At 58.9% G+C, this 22,469-nt stretch overlaps 2 protein-coding genes across 2 annotated transcripts; both read left to right on the plus strand.

Moving 5' to 3' along the window:
• Window positions 1-325: 325 nt before the first annotated feature.
• On the plus strand, window positions 326-2,062 carry PTX4 (pentraxin 4). The gene has a single exon (XM_033517994.1). The coding sequence runs from the start codon at window positions 326-328 to the stop codon at window positions 1,793-1,795; it is 1,470 nt and encodes a 489-aa protein (XP_033373885.1). The 3' UTR covers window positions 1,796-2,062.
• Window positions 2,063-2,703: 641 nt separating this feature from the next.
• Window positions 2,704-22,411, plus strand: CLCN7 (chloride voltage-gated channel 7). The gene is made up of 25 exons (XM_015643329.3): window positions 2,704-2,884; window positions 9,867-9,938; window positions 10,610-10,681; window positions 10,903-10,968; window positions 11,545-11,677; window positions 12,077-12,186; window positions 12,858-12,938; window positions 13,325-13,387; window positions 14,048-14,131; window positions 14,289-14,382; window positions 14,761-14,825; window positions 15,273-15,389; window positions 15,714-15,768; window positions 16,267-16,327; window positions 16,820-16,958; window positions 17,184-17,277; window positions 18,512-18,681; window positions 18,972-19,023; window positions 19,311-19,438; window positions 19,603-19,688; window positions 20,169-20,301; window positions 20,396-20,455; window positions 20,803-20,979; window positions 21,083-21,163; window positions 21,254-22,411. Exons 1-25 carry the CDS (start codon window positions 2,756-2,758, stop codon window positions 21,338-21,340), a joined length of 2,409 nt encoding a protein of 802 aa, XP_015498815.1. The 5' UTR covers window positions 2,704-2,755; the 3' UTR covers window positions 21,341-22,411.
• Window positions 22,412-22,469: the final 58 nt, after the last annotated feature.

A 22,469-nucleotide genomic window follows, 5' to 3' on the forward strand; every position in this document is an offset into this window, starting at 1 on the left:
CTCCGTCCTACCTGTCCTGTCCTGCCGGCACTGTCCCCCTGTTCTGCACCCAGCCATGTGCCCAGGGTCCCTCACACACCTTTCCTCGCCTCTCAGCCGAATACCCCCGGTCCGGCCCCCGCCGCGGGACGCCGGAGCCCCGGGCTGCCTGGGCCGGGGCCAGCCGCCCCCGCAGAGCTCTGGCCCGGGGATCGGCGCTGGGAGCCCCGGTGCTGGGCCGTGCCAGCGCTGGCTGCGGATCTCATCACGGTGGAGGCTGCCCGGGGGGACACGGCGGGGGCCAGGGCCAGCCTTGCCGTGCAGGCAGAAAGCGTCCGGCAGCGGGATGGCGGGCATGGCACTGCCCCTCTGCCTGGTCCTCGCTGCCGCCCTGCAGGGTGGCCTGACCCGGGACCCGGGGCCCCCCGCCCGCCCCGGCCCCCTGCTCCTGCGGCTGCGGCGCCTGGAGGAGCAGGTGGGTGCCCGGGGCGGGGAGGGGGTGCTGCCCAGCCTGTGCCAGGGGGACACTCAGCATTTTGGGTTGGGCGGGGACCGGACATGGGGACATAGGTTCACTCCACATCATCCCACTCCCTTGCAGTTTCTTCGGCTGCAGGAGGTGACGCTGAACCATCTCCAGAGCATCGCCAACAACTACAACATCTCCTACAACATCGACGGACGTTTCCAGGCACTGGCGGAGCAGGCAGAGGCGGCCGACGCTGCCCGGTCCGCCCTGGGTGCCGAGCTGGCCCGGCTGGCCACCGCTGGCCGGCGGCTGCGCCGCAGGCTGAAGAGGCTGGAGGGGACAGTGGGTGCCCTGAGCCCGCTGCTCACACACCCGCCGGCTGCGCTGGTGGAGGCTGGCACCAAACCGCACGGTCTGCCAGACCCTGCCCGGGGCCGGGGCAGCCAGCTGGAGCAGCAGCCACCGGGCCAGGCTGTCCCGTTGTGGCAGCAACATCGGCAGGAAGAAGGGCACCGGCTGCCGGCTGATGCCGGGCCTGGTGGAGCGCCCGGGGAGGATGAGGATACCCCTCGTGATGCAGCCCCAGGACCCCAGACCATGGCACCGGTGCTCCTCACCGGAACCGCGGTTCCCCGGGAGCAGCCCCCGGCCCCCCAGCAGCCGGGAGAGGGTAGGTACGGTCCCCCCGCTCCGGTGCCCGCCTCCCCCGCCTGTCGCACCGGTGCCGTCCTGCTCTTCCCCAACTCCTCCGCTGAGCACAGGGCCGTCCTGGGGCTGGGGCCACAGCGGGGGCTGCGGGCGATGTCCCTCTGTGCCTGGCTGGCCACTCCAGCCCCTCGCCTCGGTCCTCTCCTCTCCTACGGCACCGAGGACGGACACAGCGAACTGGCCGTGCACGGCCACGGTGGGGATCGCCCCGGCTCTGCACGTTTCATCGTGGGGGACCGGCAATTTCGGGATCTCCCGGTGGTGCCGCTCCTGGACGGCAAATGGCACCACCTGTGCCTCACCTGGTCCTCCGGCCAGGGCCAGTACCGCTTCTACGTGGACAGGAGGCTGCTGGCTGCCGGCTCCGGCTTCCAGCAGGGCTATGAAATTCCTGCTGGTGGCTCGCTGGTGCTGGGCTGGAGGCAGGACGGCCCCAACATGGACTTGGGCACTGCAGAAGGTTTTGTGGGTCACCTGGCTGGTTTCGCTCTCTGGAGACGGGCTCTCCTGCCCGGGGAGGTGGCCAGAATGGCGACCGGGCGGGGGCTGCCCCGTGGCCCCCTCCTCACGCTGGCCGATGCCTCGGTGCAGGGCGGGGTGCGGAGGGTGGTGTGTCCCTGCCTCCAGCGCTGCCTTTGACGAGGCTGACAGCAGGAATGGTGCCGGCTACCAGCGGTCACGGCTGGCTCATGGTGCCGCTCCCGACACGAGCTGCATCAGCCCAGCGTGATGGGACAGCCAGCAGGGAGGGCATCTCAGGACCAGCCCCACCAGAGGAGGGGAAAAGGCAGCCAGTACGGCAGAGGTGGGACCAAAGCCGGAGGTCTCCTGCTCCTAAAGGATGTACAACCCATCGTTCCTATTAAAATGTTTCGAACATTAGAAAAACCAATTTTATTTCTGTCCTGCTCATTCTCTGTAACTCTCGGTGCCGCTCACAGGCGGGCAGGAGCTGCTCATAACGGGCAGCCGGAGCGGGCGGCGCTGCTCCTTCCCTGCCCCTGAGTCAGAGCAGGGGGAGCGGAGCACGGGACTGCCCGTGACTGCCCGTGACTGCCCGTGACCGTCCGTGACCGGGGTGAGCCAGCGCTGCCGGAGCAGCCGCCGCCGGTCCCGTGCGCTGCCCCTAGCCGCGGGGCTCCCTGTCCGGGCAGGGCTTTGGGCCGAGCTATGCTGCTCCAGGGGGCTCAGGCGAAGCACACTGGCTTCCCGAACGTCTGCTCTGAGGAATTCTGTGCCTGGAGAGCTGGAGCAGCGTCGGCTCCCGCAGTTCCCGAAGCCCCACGTTCCTGGGGACGGCGGGGCCGTGCTGCCGGCTGCGTGTGTGTGGGGCAAAGCCTCGAGGCGGCTTCGCAACCTCTCGGGCCATCACCACCGATGTCCCGCTCAGCCCGCCACACCCTAATCCTAATCTTAATCCTATTCCGTTCCGTCCCGTCCCGCGGCAACTCCGGGTGCGGAGGCCTCACCAGAACTACAACTCCCATGATGCTTCGGGGCGCCCCCGGCCGCCCTGACGGCCACGTGATGGCGGTGGCGGCGGTCACATGACCGCGCGGCGGGGCAGGCCCGGCGGAGGAGCTGCCGCCGCCGCCCCGCATGGCCAACGTCGCCAAGAAGGTGTCCTGGTCCGGCCGCGACCGCGACGACGACGAGGACGGGCGTGCGGGTGAAACCACCCCGCTGCTCAACGGTAGCGGCCCGGGTGCGGCGGGCAGCGGCCGGCAGGTGGGTACCGCCCCCGGGAGCGGGGGGCTCTGCGCCGGAGGGAGCACGGAGAGGGCTGGGACCGCGGGGCGGGGTCGTGCCTGCGCCCCCCGCACTCCCCGGTCGCGTTTAACCGCGTTCGTTGCCCCGGGGCTGGGCGGGGGCGGTCGGGGTCGCTCCGGGCTGCCGTGGGCTGGGAAAGCAGAACCTGTCGGGACCCGGCGCGGGGAGGGCCCGGGGGGAGCCACGGCCGGGGCACTCGTGGGGGAAAATCTGAGCGTGGCACTGAGTCAGTGCCCAGCCGGCAGCGGTGCGGGACGGCTCCGTCCCTGCTGCAGCCCCTGGCCGCTGCTCCGCCGCCCTGGGACCATCCCTGGCAGCAGGAGTCCTGCTCCTGCCCGCTGGGGCTGCTCTCCTCGTTCGGAGAGTCATGGCTGGGGTTAGAAGAGACCTTAAAGCTCATCCTGTTCTACCCCCCGCCGTGGGCAGGGACACATTCCACTAGACCGGCTTGCTCCAAGCCCTGTCCGACTTGGCTTTGAACACTTCCAGGGACAGTACAGCCACCACCTCTCTGGGAAACCTGTGCCAGGGCCTCAGCACCCTCCTAAGGAAGAATTTCCTACTGACATCTCATCTATTCTCCTTTTGTTCAGTTTGAAGCCATTCCTCCTTGTTCTGTCTGTATCTGCCCATGAAAAATTAATTTGTACTAAATGAATTTCTGCTAAAAATGTCTTTCTGTGGGAGCCTGGCATGCTGCTGCTGCCCAGATCCACAGGTAGGGCTCAGGCACAAGAGCCTCTAACACTGGAATTCTGGAGGGTGTCCTGTGGGATGCACGGAGCTGCACTGGCAAAAAGCAGGTCCAAGGTGGGCCGTGTTACAGAGGGAGGCCAGCTCCTTCCAGCAGGTTAATTTGGGGTAATTAAGAAAGGAGAACTTCTCTCCAGTGTACTCTAGGCTGTCTGCCTGGCGGTCTCTCCCCCACATGCAGCTCAGTGAAGAAAACTGAGGCACTCAGCACCTGTTCCAGAGTGAAGCTGAGGGCAGGAGGGCTCTGCTGGGCTGAGGTGTGGATGGGGTGTCAGGATGGGACCATGGAGCACTTCAGTGTCAGCACTAGGTGGGACAGGCATTGCTTCCAGGTGGCATCCTTGAATTTCCTGTGCAGAGTTTCCTGGGAGACTTGAGCTTAGGGAGGAACAGTGCCAGATTCTGGCAGCTGTTAGCAGGGATGTCTCGCCCAGCACGATTCTCTGCTGCCCTGCTCCTGGGCAAGTCAGAACAGCGGCTAATTAGAGGGAAATGCAGGGCTCGTTAGGCTGGAAGAGCTTTGTGTAGTGCTCTGGGAGCAGGGAATGGCAGCTGGAAGGAGGCAGCTGTGCTATGGAAACTGTTCTGGGGTGAAAATGAAAGTAATCCTCCTGGGCAGTGCAACAGGACCCCAGATATTTACAGCACATAGGGAATTCTGTGGGTTTGAAGGGTGCTAGAATAGGGATTAACCAGACCTAGTGCTGGGGGTCATTAGGAAAGGTGGTTTGGAAGAAGCAGGGGCAGCTGGAGGTGGACACCCAGCCCTACCAATGTGATTTATTGTCACTGTGTCCCTTCACAGTGCAGGCAGCTCAGGTCTCAGCTGGTGGCATGGTACTGCGTGGCATTTCCCTTGGCAGGGGAGGAGAGGGAATGCCCTCCTGGAGCTGCAGACCACACCTGCCCCTGGCAGTGGCAGCTGGGTTGTCACTGTAGGGCTGGGGTTGTATTTTGGTGTTGGGCAGCTGCTTCTCCCTTTGCCCCAGATGACTTTCAGTCGTGTGGGTTGAAGCAGGAAGGCAGGACAGCTTTGGCAGAGAAATAGAGGCTGGAGCTGCTTAGCTCAGGAGAGATTTAAACCTGGGTTGTGGTAATACAATAAAAATGTCCCCTAGCAGATCTTCTTCTCTTTCTCACATGCCTGTTCAATGGAAATGAAAGTGATCTTAAGGTGACCAGAGGAAACACGGGTCTGTAGCTCCCCAGCTGACAGCTGTGAGGGACTGAGGTCGAGCTCTGGTGGGCAGGAGGTGAGGATAGCCTGGATAAACATACCTGTGGCCATAGAGGGGGTGTGAGGGGTCTGTCCCTGAGGTTTCCTGGGGTTTGGGGCCAGCTGAGCTGACTAAACCTTCATCCTCTCACCAGGGCTTCCTCGAGCATATCAAGAAGTGAGAGGCAGCCTGTGCCTCTGAGCATCACGCCTGCTGTGGGCTGTCCCTTTCCTGTGTTCTCCAGCCACGTGTGTTGGTTCTCAGGCTGGGGACTGGGTGGAAAATCTTAGTAAGAGCAGCCAATTTCCATCATGAAACTTTTTTTGTTGAAGAGCCTTTCTCCTTCGCTACCATCAGAGATATGCTGTAAGATATTTGACTTTGGGATTGATTTAATGCTCCTACTTTAAAGGCTGCCTGGAACAAGGGGTCACCATGATGAAGACCAGGCTGCTGCTGGGCAGGTTGTCCTTCTTAGCCTCTTTGTGTTTATTCTGCATCTCTGGCTGTTGCTGGTCTCGTTTTCTTTAATCTCAAGTAACAGGGTGCAAAAAAGTAGCCAGGCTGCAGTCAAGAAATCTTGGTGGGAGGAGGCAGAAAAAGGGAAGTTTGAGTGCTGGGTGAGCCTTGATTCCTGGCAGATGTGCTGCAGATTGCACAGCCCAGGTTACTGGCAGAGAGGCTGCTTGTCCCTGCTCTTGTGAGCCTGGAGGTGACTGCCCTGGAAAGCCACTGCCCTCGAGTGGTGGCAGAAGCTTCCCTCAGCACGGGAACTTCAGGAAGCTTTCTGCAGGTTGCTTAGGCCATCAGGGACTGTGGCAGTGCTTCATCCTTGTGCTGCTCTGGTGCCAAGAGAAAGGCCAGGGCAATGACAGCATTTCCCATCCTCGTGGCGGCGTGGGTCGAGGAGCAGCTGTGCCCTGGGAGTGGCAGCAGGAGCCTGGAAGCAAAAGCGTGGCCAAGTGGTGACACCTGGGGGGAAGTCTGGGTGCTTTGTCCCCTGTGATGAGCCTGGAGGTGAGGAGCCCTGTTCTCTCCTGCTGTGAAGCATTTTGGGGATGATGCTGGGTTGGTTTGAAGCCTCTCTCAGCTGTGGCTGTGTGTCAGAGGAGGGGGGTTTCAAAAGCCCTGTAGCTCATCCCCCCATTCACTGCCAGAGCTGTGACAGGGTTCTCGTGCTGGTGACACAGCCTGGAGTCTGTCACCCAGGCTGGTACGAGGGGCAGTGTTCTGCTGCCAAGAGGGCCCTGGGGGCTGGAAATCATCTTCCCTCCCTCCCACAGCTTCTGTGGGCTCCTCCTGTGGTCTGTGCTGGGCTTTATCTCATTGATAACAGAGAGTCACGTGCTGCCAGTTTGTTACTGAGCACAGGACAGTGACAAGGGGCAGTGTCTGGGGCGGGGGTCTCCTCATGCTGGGTTGTGTCCTGCAGGGAGGAGCATCACTGGCTCATCCCTGTGGAAATGGGCTGTGGAGCAGAGTCAGACCCTCCCTGTCTGAACCTGATGGTTCTCCAGAGCAATGCTTGGGGGGCACAGCTTGGTTGCTGTGCACACAGCCTGGGTTGGATCATGGAGTTAATGCATTCAGGGCGTGAGTAGAAGGTGGTGGTTGAGATCTTTTGCTAGATTTTTTTCATGTTGAGGTTGATCCTCAATTTGCTCTTGCTGGTCTCAGAGTGGGTGCCAACATGACAGAGGGGAGTCCCTGAGGGGACCAGAGCTAGGAGCTCTAGTCCAGTCCCTGTGAAGAGCAGATCTCTAAGGGACACATCCAGAGGAGCTCTGGGTAACTGTTCTGCACCCTGTTTGGTCCCAAGTTCAGTGTGTCACCAGCCACAGGGTGAAGGTTTGGCTCTGATATCTAAACAGAAGTTCCCTTACTGCAGTTTATCCACTGCTTCTTGTCCCATCAATGCAAAGCTTCGAGGGAAGTCTTTGTCCCATCTGTAACTTCTTGTTGGGTGTCTGGAGATGGCATGAAGAGCTCTCTGAGAAGCACCAGCTTCTCCTTGTATATCTTGCCATGTGCTCCTGCCCCCAGCTCTCCTGCTGAGCTCACTTTCTGTGCCTTTTCTGTCTCAGGAAGCCCAAACTGGATGCCAAGTCCCAGGTGTGCTGTTGCAGGTGCCAGATGGAGGTGTGGGATCCCTTCCCCAGACCTTCTGGCAGTGATCTTGCATCACCTGGGAGGGGGTTGACTACTTCCACCCCAGGTCTGTGCCACTGACACCTCTTCACTCATCCGCCAGGTCGCTGCAAGACTTTTTCAACTGAGCTCCTTTCTGACCACTGGGACTCCTCCATCCCAGGTGCAGGGCTTTGTATTTGCCTCTGTTGAATTTGGGAGCTTCCCTGCAGCCTGGTGGGGTCCCTTGGAGAAGCAGCCCTGCCTGCCAACAGTCCTGCCCACTAACACTGATGATAACTTTTTGATTCACAGCAGTGCTCCAGACATCTCTCTGCAGAGGTCAGAATGGAATTAACTTTACCACCCAAATGGGCTGAGGTCTGGGTGCTCGTGTGCCACCAGCAGAGTGAGGCTCAGCATGTCCCAGAGTCTCTCCTGGGGCAGGAGAGCTGTTAACCCATCTGTGCCCGCTGGGTTTTGGCAGCAGTGCATGTTTTTGTTTGGAGATAACCACAGCACAGTCACACCAACATCACACGTACCCAGGATCAGCAGCTGCCTTGGCTGAGTTTGAAAACATCCCAAGGAGGGCATTGCTCAGTGAATCTTTGAGCTGTGCACAAATAACCTTTTCTCTTGGCTCCAGGCTGCCTGAATCTCTCCTTTTTCTCTTATCATTCTTGGGTGCTGCTGGAAGTAGCTCTTTCCTGCCCTCCTGGCATGTGATCCCTGTGGTGGGTGAGACAGGAGCCAAGCCTCTGCTTGCAGATGCCAGAGGGGTGCCAGGACTCGGGGGAAGGATATTAGAAACGTGCTGCTTGTCTAAGGAAATTCAGCTTCAGGCTCCACTGTACCTCCTTTCCCTTCATCTGCACTTGTGTCCTGCTGGTGCTTAACACATTGGGAATTGAGCTGCTGTGCCCTGATTGCTTTTTCCACAGGGAAGGAGGGAAGAGGTTGGGGTGTCACTGGTTCAGCCCCATTTGGTCTGTCTGCAGGCCCCATAGCTAACAGAAGGAGAATTTTCCCAGAAGGGCTGGTCCTGCCTGAGGTCTTACACAAGGGACATGGCATGAGTGACATTTTCCTCCTCCTTGCCTTGATCTTGCCCTAGATGTGTGAGGGAGCCTTAAATCCTTGTGCTTCCTCAGTCCAGGTGGGGTGTGTTCCTTTGCAAGGTGTCAGCTTTGTCCCTCCAGGTTTCAGGGAAGGAATGTGTCCTTCCCCCTCCCCAGCATGATGGGGGCCTGGCTGTGACCTCAGCCTGCCAGCAGAGCAGCTGGGCACCGGCAGGCACTGGGACAGGCAGCTCCTGTATCCAGCTCGTCACCCTAAGTTCCTGTCCAGGGAGGTGACAGCTCTGCGTGTGCCCAGCTCCTAGAATCCCACAGTGGTCTGCTCTGACTGCTGGGAAAAGGGTCCACCTGGATCCTTTCCACTGGGAGTGTGGAGCCATCATGGAGCAGAAACAAAGCCCAGGCTGATTTTGCCAAAGCAGTGTCTGAAAATGGCAGCGTGGAGCACTGTGGGCTGGGGCTGCAGGGGGCTAAAGGGCACCAGAGAGGGTTTGAGAAGCTGGGGCAGTACCCATCTGCAGGTCAGGGAGTGAAGGAGAATGTGGAGCAGAGGGAAAAATGGGAAAATAGGTCAGGCTGCAAACACAAAGGGATATTCTTCCTCTTCAGTGACGTGCAGGGTTCCCAGCAGCTCTGGCCTGCACGTTCCAGACAGGATCGTGGGGATTAAAGTAGCGAGGGGCTCAATCTGGGACCTGCCAGCAGAGAGAGACTGACATGCCAGAGCCCTCTGTTGTTCACCATCCCTCTTTTATCCTTCAGTTCTTTCACTGGCAGCTGGGAAGGGGTAAGGCTCTGGAGGGGAGGATCTTAATGCTGAGGAGTGGTGTTTGGGCTGTGCCTAGGGTCAGTGCTCAGATCCTTGTGCATCCCTGTGTTTCACAGCGATGGAGGGGACTGCAGCCCGCCTGCTCATGCTGGGTCCCCTTGTGGCACTGCTCAGCTGCAGCCTGAGCCCCTGCCTGCCTCATCCAGGAGACAGAGGTGCCCCAAATAGTCCAAAACCTCCCCTGCTCTGCAGCTGTGCTGCCAGTGAAGAGCCTGAGTGATCAGCAGTGAAAGGAGAACCTGCTCCCCAGCAGGAAGTGCAAATGCTGCTTGCCAGCATCACACTGGGGCCGGCTCAGAGAGACCCCAGAGTCCCCAAGGCTGTGCAGGAGCAGTGCTCCCACTTCCTCCTGTGTGTCCTGGCTGTCAGCCAGCCTGGCTGTCACTCTGGTCCCAGCTGCTCGGGGGGTGACAAACACTCTGAGGCGATGTGCTCCTCTCCCGGCTGGGAACCGCTGCTGTGGAGCAGATGGCAGAGCCAGACGTGCCCTCAGCTGTCCCTTGCCTCTGGCTGGGCCTGGCAGCCGAGGGCACGTCGTGGTGAGCTTGTGGCTGTGGAGGTGGCGCATTGTCCGGGGGCTCTGTCCCTCCCCAGCCTCCGGGGAGCGGGGAACGTGCCGCTCGGCACAGCTTTGTCAGCTCTGTGCCGGGGGAGCTCCATCCCCAGCGAGCCACTGCTGGCTGGCACCTCCTCAGGTGAGCTGGCTCTGCCAGATGACAGGTTGGAACAGCTCACTCAGATCTGGTGAGCTGCTGCTGCCTCTGGTTCCCTCTGGGGTGTTGGATCCCACCTCCTCGGTGTCCTCAGAGCAGGGTGCTGCATTTTGGCAGGCAGAGCTCTGCGAGGGAGGCAGAGCACGAGTATCTTGCACCTTGCAATCCTGAGAGATTTGAAGTGGATTCAGGAATTGTCCTCCTTTCCCCTTCTGTCCTCAGCTCACTCCTTCCCCCTTCCTGCGCATCGGGCAGCTGAGCAATGTGGACCTCAACGAGGACATCCATGAGCTGGTGAGTGGCACAGAGAGGGGCCCACTGTTTCTGAGACCCCTTCCCTTCTCCCAGTAACAGCTCCTGCTGTTCCCTCCTTCACTTTCTGCTTGTTTCACAAGGAGACTCCAGTGCTTCTTCCTGGGTGGGGTGACCTCTGTGGTGTGGGCATCTGCTGCTGCCCCAGGGGCCCCTCTGGCATCCTCAGTAAATGCCCTAATTCGGAGCTGGGAACAGCTTGCATGGTCAAAGGCGTTTGGGAAACAGAACTTGGTTTCTGCCCAAAAACATGAGTTTGCTTGAAATAGCTCCTTGCTTTTGGCCTAAGGAATTTCCTGCCAAGGTGAAAGGTTGGCCTCCCCCGGAGCATGGAGTTGTTTGGATTCAGTGCCAGGTCAGCATGGCAGTGTGGTACCCAGCTGGCAAACCCTCCAGCTGCTCCTGGGGAGAACATCCTGCCTGGGGGTGCTTGGTGAGGGTGCACCCCTGACAGCTGGTCCAGCTGCCTGAAATCCCACACACCCACCAACTGGTGGAAAACCATCTCAGATCCCTGCCTGCCAGGCAGCTGGCACCTGCACAGTCCTCTGTGCATCTTCTGAGCATCTAAAGGAGTTAAACTGACAGTTGCATGGGGATGGGAGGGCTGGACTCCAACCTGACCATCCTGAGCTGTGCATCACATCCCACAGGAGACAGAGGTCCCTCGGCAGCGTCCCAACGAGATCCCCCACAACGAGAAGCTCCTGTCACTCAAGTATGAGGTAAGTGCCCATCTGCCCCATCTCAGGTCTGCCCTCTGGGATGCAGCAGGTGAGGTGTGAGGGCTGAGGGCTCACAGCAGCCCAGTGAGGGCGGGTTCAGTGCAGAAGGAGTGGAATTGAGGAAGGAAAATAGTAACAGGAGCAGGGTGAGGGCAACACTCCCTAACATGGGGGTCTCTTCACCTGATAGACAATAACAGCATCTCCTTTTCCCAAACTAGAGCTTGGACTATGACAACAGTGAGAACCAGCTGTTCCTGGAGGAGGAGAGGAGGATAAACCATGCGGTGAGTCTTGCTTGGCTGCCCACAGATCATCTCAGGTGGGGTGGACAAGGGAAGCTGTTCCCTCTGCCTGGCTGCTGGGGAGCTTCTTTGGGCCACAGGAGGTTGTGCTTAAAGCCTGGGTTGAGCTGGGATGGGTTTATGGGTGCTGTCCAGCTTGTGACAAGCTGTGAAGCCACAGGATTGTGGACCCAGCATGAGGTGGTTGGAATGGGAGCTAATCTGTCTGCATATGGTGGCATTGCCTGGTGGTCTGGGGCAGGTCCCTGAGCAGAGGGACTTCTGGAGTCATGGGAAACATCTGCCCTGGGGGCTTTGGGAACTAGTGCCACAGCAAGAATCCCGACAGGATAGGCCTAATGAAGGCAGGCAAGCTGGAAAAGCAGCTGGGATCCCACAGAGGTACAAGAGCACTGCTTAAAATCAGTAAATTGCATCCAGGCTTGGACGGGTCAACCAGCACTGGTGCTCCCTGGCCCTCCTCAGAGCTTCCCAGGCTTGGGACTGTGTTGGGGAGGGTGGCAGGTGTGTTGGGGTCCCCTGGATGGCAGCAGGGTGTGACTGCTGTCTGCCCCTCAGGCTTTCCGCACGGTGGAGATCAAGCGCTGGGTCATCTGCGCCATGATCGGCATCCTCACCGGCCTCGTCGCCTGCTTCATCGACATCGTGGTGGAGAACCTGGCTGGGCTCAAGTACCGGGTGGTGAAGGACAGTATCCTCACAGAGCAGTGGCTGCTGGCCAGCTGGGACCTCTGGGATCTCCTGGGAGCCGTGAGAGGGGTCGTGGGGGAAGAGGGCAGTGCTTCCTCGCCCCAGTTTGGGAGCACAGACTCTGCTGCCCAGCTGCTGTGCAGGGCTGAGCTGTGGCTGGGCACTGCCATAACAGAGGAGGCTCCTTTCAGCTGCCCTGCATGCCCCAAGTGACAGGGAGCTTGGAGCAACCTGGTCTAGTGAATGGCATCCCAGAGGTTCCAGCCCCACACAGTGGGGTTGGAACTAGATGGTTTGTAAGGTTGCATCCAGCCCAAACCATCCTGTGATTCTGAGAGATGCTGTGGTGGGAGGGATGGTACCCAAGCAATACTGGCCTTTCCCTGAGCTGCTGCCCCAGACATTGACAAGTTCACAGCCAAAGGAGGCCTCTCTTTCTCCCTGTTACTCTGGGCCACCCTGAATGCCAGCGTGGTGATGGTGGGATCTCTGATCGTTGCTTTCATAGAGGTAAGAGTTTGAAACTGTTCTGGGCTCTTTACATGGGCAAAGCAGGGTCACATTTCCAGAAAACATGCAAAATTTTGTAAACAGTGAATGTATTTCTGCCAGTTTGGCTCCTGGCAGCATCAGCTCCTTGGTGTTGGCTCCAGCTGTGCTGTGGGTTTCTGTGGGGCTGTCACACTGCTGGGATGTGCTGGCAGCCTGGGGCAGAGGCTGTGCCCTGGCCTTGGGCAGGGGTGCAGCTCTCCCAAGCCTTGGCCCTAGCTCAGCCTCTGTGTGTTGGGTGTACCTGAGTATCAGCAGAGACCAGTCTGGCTGGGTGCCTCAGGGACAGCCTCTGAAGGACAAGGCAGAGACTTGGAGTCCCTATGGATTGCTCTAACCCACAGTGTCTTCCCTGTGGCTTTGCCCTTGCTCTCCCTAGCCACCAAGTGTGACCTTTCTGTAGCTGTGACAGGGTGGGGGAACACCTGAGTGTCCCCAAGAACCCAGCCAGCTCCTTTTCCCTGGCACATTTGCCCTTATGAAGTGGGTGCCTCCCTCAAGCCTATCTCCAGAGCCTGTTTATAAGCTTTGGTCTCATCTCAGAGCCACCCTGAGGGTGTGTTGTGTGTGCCCTGTGCTGAGAGACGGGGGTAAGGCATCCTGAGTGTGACAGCTCTCCCTGCTCCCTGCAGCCCGTGGCAGCTGGCAGTGGCATTCCCCAGATCAAATGTTACCTCAATGGCGTGAAGATTCCACATGTTGTCCGGCTCAAGGTAGGAAGCAGGAGGTGATGGGGTGGCCTGAGCACATTGTGTCCTCCTGGAGTGCTCCCTGCCCATTTTGTGGCACAGCAGGAGCTGGCCTGAGCTCCCAACTCCATAGCTCTTTCCCCCACACCCAGTGCCCAGAGATTAAATCTCCCACCCTGGAACCAGCAGCTGGCACTGGGAAGAGCAGCTTTGTGTAGATTTTGCTTTGGCCAAGAAGAAAATTGACAAGTCCTGTTGCCACAGTGGTGGGGCTGAGAGTCACAAGTTCCCCCAGGGTTGTTGGTTCCTCCCATGCCTTAGGGCCCACTGGCTGTGTGTCCCCTGTGGCTGCCATGGTCCTGTTCCTCGTGCCACCCCTGTGACGTGCTGTGCCCTTCTCTGTTTTGCAGACCCTGGTGATCAAAGTGTGTGGGGTCATCCTCTCGGTGGTCGGTGGCCTGGCGGTTGGGAAGGTGATGTGTGCAAAGCGCTCTCTGACGTGTTGGTCCCTGCTGCTGGCACTTGTGTCACAGCCTGTCACCGCTCCTGTGCTGGGGGCCCTGTGGTGACTTCCCAGTGGTATTCCCTGGTGTCTGCTGGCCAAGGAGACCACGGCACTGCCAAGCTTGGGGAGCCCCTGTGGTACGTGGTGCCAGCCTGTGTGGAGCTTGGCTGAGGGCAGGAGAGCAGCAGCCTCTGTCCATCAGTGGTTGTCCCTGCAAACAGATGGGGAAGACTTGGGTGCCCCATTGGGACCTCTCTGGTTTGCTGGGATTGAAGGCAGGCAAGGGAAACACTTGTTTCCTCTGCTGGTGGGAGCAGAAGGTGGGCAAGGGAGGCACATGCTAGAATAAGGGTTTCATAAAACCATGGAATGGTTTGGGTTGGATCCTGAAGATCATCTCATTCCAAACCCCTGCCATGGGCAGAAATACCTTCCACTAGACCAGGCTGCTCAGAGTTCTTTCCAACCTGGTCTTGAACACTTCTGGGTTGGGAATGGGGAAAATGTCAAGGTCTGTATTTCCCTGAGGGTAATACTCCCATCCAGCTTCAGGACTGCAAGCTGGGGAGCAGCATTCAGCCATCCCTGTTCTTCCTTCCCTGATCTGACTCTGCTCTCTGGCCCCTAGGAAGGACCCATGATTCACTCTGGATCTGTGATTGCTGCCGGGATCTCCCAGGGAAGATCCACATCGTTAAAGCGAGACTTCAAGGTTGGTGTCGAGGTCCGAGGGGCTGTGCTGGAGGAGCCGCTCTGTGCCAGACCAGGCTGTTCCCACTGCTGGCTTGGTACCATCCATGTCATCTCCTGTGTCTCACCTGAACTCAAGCCCGTGGCCAGCCCTAAGGCTGCCTTCACTCCTGTTTCAGATCTTCGAGTACTTCCGCAGAGACACAGAGAAGAGGGACTTTGTGTCGGCTGGAGCTGCCGCCGGTGTCTCGGCTGCATTCGGTGCCCCCGTGGGTGTGTGTCTTGGCTCTCTGGCACTGAGAACATGGATTTCAGGAGGTTGCTCCCACTTGTTTGGCAGCAGCTATTGGGATCTGTGTAGGGCACTGCAGGGGCCTTCCAAGTTTTCCTGCCATGGAAGTGTTGACCCTGCCCAAGGGCAAGGGGCTCATCTGCCTCAGATCCCAAATGTTGCCTCCCTGGGATGGAGAATGACAGTGGGGGGCTTTGCTGTGATCAGTGCATCACTGATGGCTTGGTGGGCTTGTCTGTGAGAAGGTCTGGGTGGTGTGGGCACATGGCCTGGGGTGAATCTTGGGTGCTCAGCTGGTGCTGTAGGCAAGGGGCCATAGCACCTGCCCCTTGTGAAGCTGTTGTGTCTTGCATTTGCAGGGGGTGTCCTGTTCAGCTTGGAGGAAGGGGCATCCTTCTGGAACCAGTTCCTGACATGGAGAATTGTAAGTGCTGGAAAGCAGTGGAGAGCTGCTGGTTCTGGTGTGAGGCATGGCCTTTTCCCAGTGCCCTGCAGCCCCAGGCCTCCTGACACCCCTGCTCCAGCCAGGACCCAAGGGTAACCCATCCTAGGGAACAGCATCCCAGCTCCAATCCTGTGCCCTGCTCCTCAGGGGCTGAATTTGGGCCTGGCTGAGCTCCATTTTGCTGCCAGCCCCTTTCCAAAAGAGCTGCTTTGGGCTGTGCCCTGGGGCAACAGAGAGGCAAAAGAAGAAGTGAGACCCTGCCCAAAGTGCTGCCACAGGGATTGTGGCCTCCTGTCCCCACCACACCAGGGACACCAAGCCCTGCCCAAGGGCCTTGGGGGTGGTTTGGGGTGGTGCACAGGGCATGTGGTGAGGAAATGGGGCTGGAGGCATCTGGCAGTGACTCTGGGCTGCATCTCCTTCCAGTTCTTTGCCTCCATGATCTCCACCTTCACACTGAACTCTGTCCTGAGCGTTTACCACGGCAATGCCTGGGATCTCTCCAGCCCTGGGCTTATCAACTTTGGCAGATTTGATAGTGAGGTAGGCACAGGTATTCCCCATGTGGGGCTCTGGTTTGGGGTTGGAAACAGCCCTTAGCAGCTTTGGGGACATCAGTTTTTCTGTAACCTCACCCAGGGGCTGAGGCAGGCTCTGCCTTAGCAGGCTGTGGGGTCTGGCCAGATCTCAGCTCCACCAGCCCCAGCAGAAGGAATTTCTGGAGGCTGTGGGCTGTTCAGGGGAGGCTTTGGGGAAGATCTGGAAACCTCATGCCAACGTGGAGTTCTGCTGTCCCAGCAGTCAGTGACTGACTGTGGGACTGCAGATGGGCCAGAGATCTGAAACGCACTTCTTTCTTGCTTGCAGAAAATGGGATACACAATCCAGGAAATTCCTATCTTCATCTTTATGGGAGTGGTTGGTAAGAGAATGCTGCTGTTTCAATTTGATTAGTCTGAATAATTTCCTCTGTTCTCTGTCTGGGTCTGTAAAGCTCTGGCATCCAGTTTCCTGGGGGAAATGGGGAATCCATTAAATTCTGGATCAGACACTGCTTGTGGGGCTTATGCAGGGATGAGAGCTGGATCCTGGCCCAGCCCTAGTAGCAAATCAAGCCCCTTTAACTGATGTTGAGCGGGGTCAGTGTGTTGCAGTCCTGCTGCCATGTGAGCTGCCCATATCCCCATGGATTTGGCCTGTCCTTTGCCTGCCTGGTGCCAGCACTGTGACATTGGCCCCTGGCCACCTGCTGCTGGTACCAGGCTCCTGGTGGTGCCAGGTCCTGGCTGGCTGCAGGAGCAGCATCCGCAGGTCCCAGGGCTGGTCACTCTGGATGGGCTGTGGATCATCTCCAGAGGCCCCCTGTGTTGTGGGCAGCCTGGGCCCTGTGTGCTGAGCTTTTCCTCTCTCCCATTGGCAGGAGGGATCCTCGGAGCCCTGTTCAATGCCCTCAATTACTGGTTGACGATGTTCCGGATCAGGTAAGAGCTCCCAGGTGATAATGAAGGGGATTGATGTGGGTTGGCTGGTGCCTTCTGCCTTCTCTCAAAGGGGCATTCCCAGATGGAGCAAGGCTGTAATCTCTCACTTAATGTGAGCAACAGCAGTTTCTGAAAGATGCCACATGCCTCTGACTGCCTTTGCCAAGGCTGTGACCCACAGCATCCCAGCACTGCTCTGACCTTCCAAGTATTTGCCTCCAGTGACTCGAGGGCCCAGAGAGGTGCAGACAGTGCAGACCTGACTGTCAACTGCTCTGAAAGGACTAAAAGAAGGGAGACAGCTGCTAAAGCAAACTGAGACCAGTCTGACCCAGGCAATACCTGTCACCAGCTTTTCAAGCAGCAGGACAGCCTGGCAGGGTCAGGGCAGGGAGCAGAGGCAGCCAGACTGATGTGACATGCCCAGCCAGGCTGGGGCTGGTCCTGCCCACACCCCTGGATGCCACCTTTGCTCCTCTGTTCTCTTCACAGGTACATCCACCGGCCCTGCCTCCAGGTGGTTGAGGCCATGCTGGTGGCAGCAGTGACGGCGACCGTGGGATTTGTCATGATTTACTGCTCAAGAGATTGCCAGCCCATCCAGGGGAGCTCTGTGGCATATCCCCTGCAGGTAGGACATGCTACAGAACAGCATTCAGGGTGGGGGGCTCAGCAGAGAGACAAAACCCTCTGGGTTTGGGGCACTGGACCTCGCAGCTGATGCCCTCCAGTGAAGGCAGAGCTGGAGACCCAAGGATGCTGTAGGTGTCCTCCCTGCCCAGAGCTGCCTCTTCACTGGCACAGGACCCCCAGCCCTCCCTGCCACTTCCAACTCTTTCTTATCTTGCCTTTTCAGCTTTTCTGTGCTGATGGAGAGTACAACTCCATGGCCACTGCCTTCTTCAACACACCTGAGAAGAGCGTCGTCAACCTCTTCCATGACCCTCCAGGTGAGTGCACCCAGCACTGAGGCCTTGAACGTGAGCAGAAAGGGTCCATGTGTTCCTTGACCACTCCTGGGACAAGGCAGAGGATGATCAGCCTGTGAAGGCTTCACAGAACACTGTGCTACAGCAGTGGAAGGAGGAGGGATGGGTGCTGTGCCTGGTGGCACCTGTGAGCTTGGCCAAAGGGCTGTGGTGTTGGGAGGCTGTGGGGCCAAGGACCTGGTTTTGTTCATGCACATTTGCAGGCTGTGTTGCTTCTGAGTTGTGTGAGAGTGTGTCTGACCCTTGCTGTCTGTCTGAAGTCTGTTCTGGAAATGTTGCTGGGATGTTTTCTTAATTAGCAGGGCTGCTTGCCCTATAATGACTTTACCTTCTGGGCAGGTTGTGGAGGTGGATTTTGGGATTTGGATTTGCTTGAGAAATGCAATTCGGTTCCAAGGTTCTAGCTCCATTTTCCTTGGATCTGCTGTAACCCCAGTGTCTCCTCTGCCTGTTGTGGAGTCTGAGTTCTGTGCCCAGCTGCACATGGGTGGGGAACAGAGAGATCCTCAGCCCAGAGGGTGCAGCTTGGCCACCTACAGCCAAGAGATGACCATCCTGTGTCTTGGGGCTGCTCCCTGCAGTGCTGGGTCCTCCCTGGCTCAAGGCTTCTGTCTGAAGGAGGGGTTGCAGAGTACTTGTTTAAACTAGACTGGGCTGCTCAGCAATCCCAAAATAGCACTTGGCTGGGTTGTGGGGTCAGCAGGGTCTCACTGGGATGGCACAGCCTGTGCTGTGGGGCAGCATGGCACTGGCTGGAGCAGCTGTGGGAGCTTCAAGATGGGAGGGAGTTTGCAGGACCTGCCCTGCTCAGTTGATCCCAAAGCTGGCAGTGGGACCTCTGTCCTCCCAACCTTGTCCTTCAGCCCTGGCAGTCCCTCCCTCGGGGCTTTGAAGTTCATCATGGGAGTCTGGGAACCACAGTGCTGGGAGGGGACGAGTCACGAGATGGAGGAAAGGGATGTGAGGGCTTGGGATGGCACTGGCTGGGTGGGGGGTGCTGGAGGGGACAGAAATAACCTGAAGAGCCAGTTTGAAAGGCCTGTTCTGCCAGGGCAGGAGGTAGAGCCCAAGAAGAGGTGCTCTCACTGCTGGGAGTGTGTTGTGGGGCTGCTGTTGCCTGATCCGTGGCCACAGCCCATCACAGTGTCCCCTGGGCTGTGGGACCAGCACTGAATCTGTTCTGTCCCCACCCCAGGTTCCTACAACCCCATGACTCTGGGCATGTTCACACTGATGTATTTCTTCCTGGCCTGCTGGACCTACGGCCTGACAGTGTCTGCAGGGGTCTTCATCCCCTCCCTGCTGATTGGGGCAGCCTGGGGGAGGCTCTTCGGCATCTCCCTGTCCTACCTGACCAAGGGCTCGGTGAGTCCTGCCTGGGCAGCCCTGGCACCCTGGGGCTGGTGGCATGTTCAGACAGCGTGCCTGGAGCTGGCTGAGAGCGCTGAAGGGGGCTGGCTCCTTGCTTCTCTTCATGAGCTGGGTCTGGGCCTCCCCACATCCCAGTGGAGCCCTGACAGCAGCTGGGTTGTTCAGGCAGCCTCAGGAACCTCTCCCCACTTTGGAGGGGGCTCTGGGGGCCAGGACTCTGCTGACTATCTCTGAATGCCCTGGAGCCAACAGGTGACTTGGCTCCTTCTCTCTCCTGTGCTCAGATCTGGGCTGATCCTGGGAAGTACGCCCTGATGGGAGCTGCTGCACAGTTGGGTGAGTTCCCCATGGCACAGTGGTGGTTGGGGTGAAGATGTCATGGGAAAAAGCATTTCCTGCTTCCCTGACAGTTTCCTTCCCAGCTGAAGCCCAGCCTGGCTGTCAGCCTCCTCATGACCCTGCCATGCACAGGCAGTGCTGGGACACCGGTGAGGGCTGGGCTCACCCAGGGCACCTCTCTGGGTGATCACTGAGAGATTCAGGGCCCTCAGGTGTTCTGTATGCCCTCACTCTGTGTTTCCTTGCCCTTCCAAACTCCTGACCTCCCTGGGTGCCTCTGGCAGGTGGGATAGTGCGGATGACGCTGAGTCTCACAGTCATCATGATGGAGGCAACTGGCAATGTCACCTACGGCTTCCCCATCATGCTGGTGCTGATGACAGCAAAGATTGTGGGAGACTACTTTGTGGAGGTGAGGGATGGTGTGCTCCCCAGGACTGTGGGTCAGGGCTGGTGGTGATGGGGGTAATGGTGGGCCAGGACAGGCATGTGCTTGCTCTGAGGGATGAGCTGCTGCCTGGCTTTGCCCCTTGGCACATCACCAGGCTTCTCCTGATGGCTTGACTCCTGTTGCAGGGACTGTATGACATGCACATCCAGCTGCAAAGCGTCCCCTTCCTGCACTGGGAGGCCCCAGTGACATCCCACTCTCTCACAGCCAGGTAGGTGGGCTGGGCATTGCTGTGGCAGCAGCCTTTGGACCACACTCTTGGCCTGAGCTGGGAGCAGAAGTGACCTTTTGGTTACAGGAGCCTGCTGTCCCCTGGTACCACAGCCCAGCTTCTTCCCCAGCCGGGATGTGATCTGCAGTGTGTTCCTTCCTCTCTCCCTAGCAGATTCTGGGGACAGAGGAAGCATCAGCACTGAGGAATTGTGTGTTTTGGGGGGGATATTAAATGTGTGAGGAGGCCCTGGTACAGGGTGCCCAGAGAAGCTGTGGCTGCCCTTGGACCCCTGGAAGTGTCCAAGGCCAGGTTGGGTGAGGCTTGGAACAGCCTGGTCTAGTGGAAGGTATCCCTGCCTATGGGAAGGGTTTGGAATGAGCTGAGCTTACAGGTCCCTTCCCACCCAACCCATGTGTGATTGCACTATTCAGGGTGTGCTGCCATGGGGCTGTGTTTCACCCAGAGCTTTCCCTGCAGGGAGGTGATGAGCACTCCTGTCACCTGCCTGCGCAGGATCGAGCGCGTGGGCACCGTCGTGGACATCCTCAGTGACACCTCCTCCAACCACAACGGCTTCCCTGTGGTGGAGAGCAACCCTGACACCACACAGGTCGGCTGGGTGGCCCTGGGGAGGGGGATGCAGCTGGGGTGGCCACACAAGGGACCCTCACAGCGGGACCCTCACACACGGTGCCCTGTTGCAGGTTGCCGGGCTGCGGGGTCTGATCCTGCGTTCCCAGCTCATCGTCCTGCTGAAGCACAAGGTGGGTGATGCTGCGTGGAGACTGGGTTGTGGCTGCTGTCCCAATTCTCTCTCAGGCCCCTTGCTGCCTTGCTCGAGGGGAGCTGGCACAGGGTCCCTGTCATCTCCCTCAGCTCACCCAGGGGGATGATGGGCGCTGCCATTCGGTGGTGGGGTTACCCCAGCATCATCCTTCACACCCCTGGGCTCACAAACCCCGAGTGAGTGGGAAACAGGGAAACAGTCTGTGCTGCTGCAGATGGTCCATCTGTCCCACACTTCTGCCCTTTCCCCTCCCTGGTCCTGTGCATTGTCTTGATGCCTCTGAGCTCTGTGGAGATAGTCCCCAACCATGTCTTTCCTCCCAAGGTTTTTGTGGAAAGGGCCAACCTGAACCTGGTGCAGCGGCGGCTGAAGCTGAAGGATTTTCGGGATGCCTACCCCCGCTTCCCCCCCATCCAGTCCATTCACGTTTCCCAGGACGAGCGCGAGTGCATGATTGACCTCAGCGAGTTCATGAACCCCTCGCCCTACACCGTGCCCCAGGTAACAGCCAGGGACCCCTCTGCACAGCTCCCCAGGGACCAGGGTGGGCAGTGGGGGCTGGCTGGGGGTGCTGCAGCCCCCCCATTCCCGTTCTGCCTTGCAGGAGGCGTCTCTGCCGCGGGTGTTCAAGCTCTTCCGAGCCCTGGGCCTGCGGCACTTGGTGGTCGTGGACAATCGTAATGAGGTGAGTCTGGGCTCCTCCAGGGGCCAGGGACATGTTGTCCCCCAGCTCTGTGTGCCCACATCAGGCTGTAACCTGTCCCTTTCCTGGCAGGTGGTGGGAATGGTGACCCGCAAGGACCTCGCCAGGTACCGGCTGGGGAAGGAGGGCCTGGAGGAGCTCTCGCTGGCACAGACGTGAGGCAGTGAGGCCCAGCAGAGATGTGCCCCGGCCCCTTGGAGCTGGGGACCCCCTTTTGCAGGAGGTGGGGAGAGGACTGGGCCAGTCCATGCAGGTGTCACGGTGCCTGGAGCACTGGCATGGCCGTGCTGCCCCGGCCCTCCTGCCTGTTGCTGCCTTCCCACGTCTACTGCCTCCTCTTGTCACCCCTTCCTCTGCTTCCCTGAGGGATCAAAATTCACCCTTGGCTCTGTTAGCTCCTGGAATAGGCTCTCCTCGAAGGTTGGGTGAAGGCTGGAGTGTTCCATAGGGAGCAGGACTGCCCTACTGAGCTGGGCACATTCCTCTGACACCGCACGTGGCCTCTGTTGCCTCATCCACGCAGTCTGAGCTGTCTGGGACTTAGCCCTGCCTCAGCATCGGCTGCAGGGCCTGTGAGAGGAGCAGAAGGGACACGATGGGGCTCCCTCCCGCCCCCAGACCCCCATTCCCTGCTGCCCTGTGGTCCTGCCTGCTGGGTTGGGCTGAGCTCTGGGGTTGCCTCCCTGTTCCTTGGGACTAAGAAGAGGGACGTGCCCTGCTTGGCTGTGCAATAAAAGGGCTCCCCTGGTTCTGCAGCTACTGCCTCTGGCTCTTTCTTGGCTCCCTCAGCCACTCTGACCCCGACCCATGTGTGGTGAAACAGCCCTGGGGTTTGGGGCAGGGATGGGGAGGGGAGAGCTGCCTGTGCTGGGGCAATGTTGGTCCTGCAGCCTGTGCCCTTCTGCCACTCCTGCTGTCGTCCCACCACTGCTGCTCCTGTACTGGGATCCAGAGTCATTCCTGGGGCATGTTCTGGCCCTTTCCAGTGACCTGGGGCCTTCCAGGCACCCCGAATTCCTCTGCCAGTCCTGGATTTGGCTGGGGGTGGGAGCAAAGCCAGCCCTGGCACTTCCCTTCTCCCCTCTGCCCCCATCCTTGTTCCTCTCCTTGGCCTTGCCCTGCCCCCTGCCCTGGGACTGCCCCTTCCTCACTTGGAGATAGGCAACGTGGTGCCTGGAGAGGCTTTTGACTGCGGGATCTGTGCTGAAATAAAGTCTGTTTGTACTTTGATTGTTGTGATGTCTGCCTCTTGCTTCTCTTCTTCCCTTGAGGCCACCGTTCAGGCTCG

The sequence above is a fragment of the Parus major genome, chromosome 14 (assembly GCF_001522545.3).
Source record: "Parus major isolate Abel chromosome 14, Parus_major1.1, whole genome shotgun sequence".
NCBI lineage: Eukaryota > Metazoa > Chordata > Aves > Passeriformes > Paridae > Parus > Parus major.